Genomic DNA, 8,860 nt, shown 5'->3' with positions numbered 1-8,860 from the left:
AGGGCAAAGAGAAGCCAGTGCTTTATGTCACCTTTAACACTGAGTTCTTCAAAGATCATCTTAGAATTTCTTGGCTTGGCTTGGCTCTTCAGAAGCAGACTGGGTCTCAAATCAATGAGCAATATGACACCTTTTGAACAAGATCTGTTTGATAAGTTGGGAGAGGCCGAGAGAAAGGGCTACTGAGTTGTGGGGCCTGTGCTGGGAGCATTATGTGGGCACTGAGGTCCCCTGAGGCTGTGATGTGTGTTTCTTCAGGCAGGTACTGGGGCTCTGGTAGAGAGTTGCTGGGATGGCTGGCTGCTAGCGACACTTCCTTGGAGGACTTTCTCAGGAGCCTTGCTGATAGTGTTGCCCAAAGGAGAATCCAACCCACGTGCCACATTTTTATCACCCGCCCATAAGTGTTTATACATTTTGCGTGTATCAAAAAGGAGTTCCTTTGATCCATTGCAGTGATAATAGACACCATAAAGTGTGTGCTGGGCAGAACCTAATGTCACTGGAGTTTCAAATGCCAAGTGGCTTGACTTTTGCTTAAAAGTTAGCTAAAAAAAAAAAAGAGAATGACTACAAACAAAAAAAGTCAATCAAGTTCTGCTTAATTCCCTTATACAGGTTGAATATCCCTTTTCTGAAATGCTTGGGGCCGGATGTGTTTTGGATTTTGGATTTTTTTCACATTTTGGAATATTTGCAGTATACTGGTTCAGCATCCCTAATCCAACACCTGAAATGCTCCAATTAGCATTTCCTTTGAGCATCATGTCAGTGCTCAAAAAGTTTTGGATTTTGGAGCATTTAGGATTTTGAATTTTCGGATTAGGGATACTCAACCTGCAATGTTAAAAGGGCAGAGAGTCAGGGGGCTCGGAACAATGTGTTTTTGATACTTTCCTTTTATTTATGCTTTAGTTTTTGTTTTAGAGTAGAACAGACAACCACACTATGAACGGAATTGTCTTTGAGCAAATGCTTGGATCCTTTCTGTCCATATGAAGTTAAATTTGCTTTGTGTTCGCTTTTACTTGCTCATACTCCCCACCGAACTTTGACGTTGCTTAGTAAACTGCGAACCCAGTCTTCCAGACAAGAGGACCTTACTATACAGTCAAAGAAACCAAACTAAAGCTCTTGAGCTACATGAGCAAAATTTCCGTGGAGTCTTTTAGATGCAGAAACCATGTATATTTTATTAGAATTCAACCCTAAGTGTGTAACTTGTGAATTTCATCATATAAAATAGAATATAAATCCCATACTCTATCAGGGCAACTTAACTACACCGTGGGGAGTCATAAATAGACTTCACACTGGGGCATGGTGCTAACTTGGAAAACTCTTAATTATAAAAGGTGTTTATTGCAAATTGAGTTAATGCTTGCTGCAAATAAGATTTGATTGGCCTTCAGTTTTCTTGGAGGAAGGAATCCCTCTGCTTCCTCCCACCTCCCTAGGATGGCACTGGCTGGGGGCCTTGCCTTTCCCAGCCCTCACTGACGTAAGCCTGCTTTCTCTCCAGCATGAGAGTCTGTGCGAAGTCAGTCTTGCTGTCACACTGGCTCTTTCTGGCCTACGTGCTGATGGTGTGCTGCAAGCTCATGTCCGCCTCAAGCCAGCACCTCCGGGGACATGCAGGTAAGCCCTTTAAGCGCATTGTATGCCACTGAGATCAATTAAAAAAACCTTTTCAAACATCAGAGTCCTTAGACACAGGTAATTGACAAGAGCTTTTGATGGTGTGTAAATAACCAGAGGAAGCCTGAAATACAGCAGAGAAAGTCAGTCTAGTGCTTTGGTGCTAAAAGAGTGTTGCTCCCGACATCCTTTTAAGATGTTTCCCAGACTTTTTTTTTTTTTTACTTTTCTTTTCCTGGCTACACTTCTATTTTTGCAGTGCTTTTTCTTAAAAAATCCTAGAAAACTGGCAGCTCTTTGTGTGCGTGCTTTCTTTGAAGGTAGAACACCTTTAGTGATAAACTTCTATTAATACTTACCCTTTTGAGAAATGTGGAGAAAAGATGTTAAATGATTTTTTTTTTAAAAAAAAAAGAAGAAAAGAAAAAAGCTGTGGTAACTGTTGCGTGGGACTTAAATGTAATGTGCCTGAAGTTTTAGAGGCTGTCCTTCTGATAAGTTCTAGTGAAACTCATGTCTATGCCTTGCTTATTTTTAAAGGGGAGGTTAAAGCCTCAACTAAGGATCAGTTTGTGTGTGTTGGTTTTTTCGTGTGTTTCTCTCCCCCTTTTTGCTGTTACATAAACATTTGAAGTGACAGATTTGGAAACTCTCCAATGAATTGTGTTTTCCTGAATAAGTCATATTTGTCAGTGGACTCGTTGCCAAATAATTAATTTACTTTCTCAGCTGTGGTAATTTGAGACATGACAGTACCAGAAATGTTTTGACTTCTTGGGGGAAGAATGAAACTTGAACCCTAAATCATGCGTGTGTCAGAATTGTAAATTCTCTTTCCACAAGGTCTGGTGTATGGAAAAGTTCATGAGAGATCCTTACCCCCAGATACAGAATCTGTCATGCTTTCTACTCGGTTATTCTGAGATTTTTAAGGCTAGCCATAATTTTAGGCTCAAGATAATTTTTTAAATCTCTCACAACTCAATTTTCCCTCCTCAAGAAACAGTTCGAAGAAGATGAGAAAAATAATGATTGAAGTTTTAACGAATCAGCATAAAATCAATACCGTTTGGCTGCTGGGAGTGCCCACAGCTAGTTGGTTATTGTGCTGGGTCTCTTTTGATGAGTTTGTTCACGAGGATTGTGTTTGAAGTCATTAATCTTATCTGTTTAATTCACATCTCTTTTTTTGGGGTGGAGGTTGTTAGGCTAGTCAACAGGCAAAGCATTTCAGTGGGGCTGGTTATCAACAGCAGAGTCCCACATTTCCAGGAGCCAGGCTTGAGGGATTGTGTTGAAAAGTGATTAAAACTTAAAGGAAACAGAGGACATGACTGAACTTTCCATTTTTATCAGTGTGGCAATTCTTGTTTCCTACCATAACCCTCTGAACGTGGAAAAGGTTGAACTGTATGGATAAATCTAAATTTAGATTAGAATTGTACACACAGGAAATATGGACAGTATCTTTCGTATAAGCAAAAGCTCTGTCACAGCAACAGGCATAGGGAAGGGTCTTTGCAAAGACTTGGCAAATCCTGCAAGAGAAGTGAAAATTTTATCCTAGAATTTCTGCATGATTTTATTTAGAGTCTCTGGTTTTTGGTTTGTCTTTGACTGTGGGCGATTCTTCCTACTTTCATCTTTGGAATTTAAGTCCCCATCACTCCACACCTTAACAACCATCAAAGGAATCAGGGCTGATTCCTGCCCACAGGAGGCTCTGTTCTCAGTTGAGGCCACATGCTGCCTGTAGAACTATCTTCACAAAAGTATCCTTTGCCTGACAGTGAGGATCACCAGTTAACCTTTCTGGTCTTCTGAGTGTAGTGTATGTGTTGAAGGCTCCTGAATTCTACTGCGAAGTCTCACTCTTGTGCACATCTTTTAAGCTGTGTCTCTGATGCCTAGAACGTAGTGGGTACTAAATAAATATTTATTAATAGGCTGATTAATTTTGTCCATTCGGTACTATATGATCAATTATGAAATTTTCTGCTGATGGCAAAAATGCTAAACAATACAGATGCGTGAAAGATATATCCTCTTAATTTTTTGTTGACTATCCTTCTAGGAAAAAAGAATATGTATGTCAGCATGTGTGTACATGTATATATCACTCTCCATTCTGTTTTGTAACTTGCTTCCTCACTGGCCCCCCCTTTAACATAGAGTTTAGAGGTTTTTTATTATTTGAGTAGTTACAGATCTGTATCACCCTCTTTAACACTGCATAGTCATGTGTTGTGTGGATGTACCAAAAATTATCTGGCTACTCCTGATTTTGGTTACAGTTAACTTGTTATCAGTCTGTACATCTGTCCTGACTTCAAGTGAATTCCTACTAGTGAAGTTGCAGAGTTAAAGTGCATGCAAGTGTGTTAGAATAGGCTAATTTCTATAGCAAATAGACCAGAAATGCATAATGTTTCAAACAAAAGAAGATTCATTTTTTTGCACATAGTACTGGGTGGGTGAATATGTTGGCTGGCTGGTTTCCTCTACTGCAGTAGAGCCCATGGCAGATAGAAGCTCTGCCATTTTTAATATGTGGCTTCCAAGGCTGACCTAGAGTGGTGTCCATTCCAGCCCGCCGGGAAGGGAATTAGTATGGAGTGGCACACCTGGGAGGTGTTAGTGAGGCAGTCCCAGGTGTGGGCTGTGTCACTTGCACTGTCCTGACGTTGGCTAGAACTGGGTCATGTGGCCACACCACCTGCAGGGGAGGCTGGGAAGCACGCGCTCGCTCAGCCTCTGACATAGTGCATTTAACATTTTAAGAGTGCTACGTGTCCTCTAATACTTTAGGACTTATTTTTACTCCCACCTACAGTAACAATCTGATGATGCCCATCTCCTCCTACCCTCATCAGTTCTGGGTTCTATCAAGTTGTAAAGTTTTGCCAATTTAGTAATGAAACTAATTGTTTTTACTGGCATTGCTTTTTGACTATGTTGATAGGCTATTTGTAATTGCTTTTCTTTGAACTATTTTATCCTTTATGCATCTTTCTGTTCACTTTATTAGTGGTTTACTTGTTGATTTGTGAAAGCTCTTTGAAAACTGAGGACACTGGGGAATTTGGACCATCCTTTCCCTTGTGCCTTCCTGCTCCTCTCCTCTCACCACTGTACATGCTCTCTAATCACCTTCAGGAGAAGAAAGTCCATGATTCTTGCAGTGGCCATGAGCTGCTTTCTTCCTGGTTTGGTGCTCAGCTGATGGGGAACACAGGATCAGAACCAGTTGTGGGCTGTGCACTGATATGCTGAGAAACTCAGATTTCTCCCCACTGTGGTTGTATCTAAGGGAAGCCTCATAGCAGGAGCAAGTTGTAGAAAGTTCACTGCAGAAGCCTGTGTGTGAGTGTCCAGAAAGGCTCCTGACACTGTCCCAAGGGCTTTGTGGTTAATGCTGGCCAATTAAAGGAACTGTGGCACTAGGAAACCGTAGTTAGATTGTTGGGTGTTTTTAATGGCTTGGATAAGGAGAGTGGCTTGTTTATTGCTGTGTATAAACAAAGAAGTGTTTTACAACCCTGTCTCCACCCACCCAAGATAGAGAGGGTGGGGAAAAAGGAGGGAATCTACCCCCTATTTGGGGGATGGGGTGTTAGGTGTGGATGGACGATTCAATTTTAATTCAAGTATTAAATATCAAAATAAAAAAAAACACCTACTCCTTGACAGACGGGTGGTGGGAATCTTTCTTTAAGGCAAACAGCACTGGTAAACTTCTACAAGAGTCCAGAGGTAGTATTTTTAAGGAATTAAAAAACATAAAAGACTACTTTTTTTGTTTTCGAATTTCTATTTGCCATAATGATTGAGCAGAGACCACATGTAAGACTTCTGTAGCCTCAAGCCATGGAAAAGGTGAAGGGGCCAATTGGCAGTTTCATTTCTTTTAAAAAGAAGCCAGGGTTTTAACTCATTTCTTCAACTAGCAGTTATTCCATTTTCTTTTTGCCCGTAAGCAGCATCATTTGCCCAGAAGAGGGCAGCAAACGTAGCACAGTGGGAAGATGCTGGCTGGAAGGCAGTTGCAGAAACTCGAGAGTCCCGTGGAACTGGTTGTTTACGGATCTTTTTGGAAGTGTAGACATTATAAGGTTGGGACACAAAGTACCCTACGTCCTTGAGATTTATCCCTGGTAATATTTGGGCACTTAAAAAATTTAAAATTTCTCCTTTAATAATAGAATTATAGTGACTTTTTTGATGGAGCAGAGAGTTGGGAACTTGGGTGCTACTGATTTACAGGTTCATTTTAATAATTCCATGTTCCCAGGGAGCTTTAAGGGTGACCCGGAATGGGGTATTTCAATTCCACCAAATGCTGTGGTGCCTGGTGACTAATACAATCTGTTTAGGTGTAAAGGCCCTGAAAAACTGGAGCACACCTGAATATAAAGCAGCAGAGGAAATCAAGTATTGGGGGTCTGGAGTCAAACATAATCCTGGTTGTGCCACATCCTAGATGTGTGACCTCATCCAAGCCACTTAACCTCTCTGAGCCTGTTTCATCATCTGTAAAAATGGGATGATGTACATGTCAACCTTATGTGGGGTTATTGGGATGGCTTAATAAGAAGTAGGTGAAGGGATTAGCACATGATAAATACTCAATAAATGGTAGCTATTTTCATATTTAGAGGCATCCCAAATGAGGAGTCTGGAAAGTTTCACATTCAAGGAATGGCTGCAGGCTATGGGTGCATGTGTAGGGAGATAGGATCAATGCCTTCAGGGTTTGAAGCTTTATCATATGCAAGAGAAAAGGCTTTTCATTGTGCTAGAAAGCTGACTAGAATGAAAAGAGTGGCTTTATGAGGACTTAGTTTTCAGCTCAACCTTAAGAAAGATGGAGAGAAGGGCTTCAACAAGCTGGAGGAGAGTCACTTGGGGTGCAGAGAGCCCTTTTACTTGCTGGCCTTGAGCTGAATCTACTGTAGAGGGGGATTCCTCACTGATTAGGAGCTGCGTAAGTACCAAGAATTGGGGAAGGGTCTGAGATTTCACCCTACCTCAAGCTAACAAGCCAGCCAGTCAGTTTCACAGATGCTGGCAAAAGTCCTGATACACTTGGGTCAGAGACAAAGAATTTTATGATTTGTGGCAGAGAAAACAGCTTGAGCTTCAGGTTTGCATCCATCCTCCTTTCATATTTGACTTGATCTCTTCTTCTGTAAAGTGGGAGCGATAAAAATAACTCTCATAGAGTTGTCATGAGGAGTCAGTTAGTATCTGGGAAGTATTGAGAACTGTGTTTGCTTAGTTAGTGCTCAATAAATGATAGTCATCTTTATTGAAATCTGCCTTCTCCTTTTGAATGCATTCTATTTTATAGAGGTTTTGTACTGTTTACATTTATGGAAATTTAGGTTTTCCATTTTCTCTATTATAAATGATTAAAGCAAAATGTGCATGTTGTGATTGTGTGTTTTGGTGCTTTGTGTTTTTTAATTTAGGATAAATTCTTTGAAGAGTAGTTATTGCATGCAAGCTTGGGCCGAGTTTCTTTTCCCTATAATGGCTGAATTCTGTAGGAGCCCTGCAGACACTAGTTTAGCCCTAATTTTCCATAAAAAACCTCTGTTTCTTTCAAAGATAACAATTGAGTGGAGAACATAACTTCTACTACAGGAATTTTTTGTTGTGTGATTTGTAAAAATGATAAAGCTGCATGTGTAAGCTACTATCTTTACTTGTAGGCCAAAATGGATTGTACTTAACAGATGGTTTTGAAAAATGATTTGCCTGCATTCCCTAAGTTTGGACACTAGGGGGCAGGCAAGGCTTAGAACAGCTAATAGTCGCATGACTTTGAATGTTCCATAGCCACTGAAAAAGTAGAAGAAACAGATGAAATTAATTTTACTAAATGCTTTATTTAACCCAATATATTCAAAATACTATCATTTCAACATGTGGCCCTAGCCACATTTTAAGTGCTCAATAGCCACATGTGGCTAGAGGCCTCTGTAATAAACAGTACAAGCTAATGAACTGGGTTTTAACATTGTTTTCTTAAAGATTAGAATTACAAGTTATTTGTACTTTCATGGGTCAGTTATAGGGCACATTTTTATTTTCCTTTATTTCATTTAATTTATGTTTTATTGAGTTCTTTTTTTCCTCCCCGCTAAATGACCACTAAATGTAGGAAAAGTTCCAAATAAGTGGGGCATTTAACCTCAAGTCCTTAAGAGTGGGGAAGATGGTTCCGTTTCCTGATGAACTGCCTGCATGATGATCCTCTGTTAGATTGTATTTTTAGGGAGAGGAAAGTGGCAAAAAAATTTGAAATAGAATGTGTGTGTGTGTGTGTGTGTGTGTGTGTGTGTGTGTGTGTGTGTGTGTGAGAGAGAGAGAGAGAGAGAGAGAGACAGAGAGACAGAGAGACAGAGAGACAGAGAGAGATCATGAGCCATTAAGTCTCAAAGTTACCCACCAGAAAGCTTATTTTGACCAATTCTAGGCATTTACCCACTGGAGTAAAACCTGATGATACAGTTTTAATGTTTTTTTCCAATAATTTCCCCTGTCTTCCTTCCTCCTGCTCTGCTCCCAATGAATGGTTATTTCATTAAATATATGGATGTATTCCTGTGTAGGCAACTCCACAATAATATACTCTATTTTATGAACAAGAAAAGGAATTGTGGAATGGTTTTAAAAGCCAGTGTTTTCGTAGTGGTAGAAAAGGGCATCCATGTGATGGTGTTACTTCATTCTCTCTCTGGGGAGCTAAAAACACTAAAAAACACAGAGGTTTCCACTGCGGCTATATTGCCTGTGAATCTTGCAAGGTGGGGGCAGACAACTGTATTATTTAACATCTGTACTGGTGATTGTTTAGACTTGCAGCCAAAGAGGAGAACCATAGATCTGGAAGAAAAAAATTGGAAGTTTAACTCTCACTCTTGTCAAGGTACATTTTGGTCCCAGTGGTGATAAGTCTCTATTTCAGTCTACTGTGCTGTGGTGAGGCTGAGAGGTACATTTTCCCCCTATAGAGGTGACCTTCATCCTTACCTCTCCTGAAGGACTGTGAAAATAGTTACTCATTTTGCACGGGCATGGCCATTCCTGGATGCTCAAAGTCTCTATCATGAGGGATTCCATTGACCTCTCTTGTACCCCATTATTTTTCTCCAGTGCCATCTTGACGGGCTCATCATAATCTCAGCATTTAATAAGAAGGAACAGATTATGTGAG

General features: G+C 40.3%; 1 protein-coding gene across 1 annotated transcript in view; it reads left to right on the top strand.

Moving 5' to 3' along the window:
- The first annotated feature begins 1,523 nt into the window (after positions 1-1,523).
- The window catches only part of TAFA4 (TAFA chemokine like family member 4), a 114,683-nt gene continuing 107,346 nt past the window's right edge, over positions 1,524-8,860 (top strand). The window contains exon 1 of the mRNA XM_063113411.1: positions 1,524-1,638. Within this exon, the coding sequence (XP_062969481.1) occupies positions 1,524-1,638 (115 nt within the window). The remainder of the gene's footprint in view (positions 1,639-8,860) is intronic.

The sequence above is a fragment of the Cynocephalus volans genome, chromosome 11, assembly GCF_027409185.1.
Source record: "Cynocephalus volans isolate mCynVol1 chromosome 11, mCynVol1.pri, whole genome shotgun sequence".
In the NCBI taxonomy this organism is placed as follows: Eukaryota; Metazoa; Chordata; class Mammalia; order Dermoptera; family Cynocephalidae; genus Cynocephalus; species Cynocephalus volans.
Note: the sequence above shows the minus strand (reverse complement) of the source record. Positions and strands in the feature narration are given on the sequence as shown.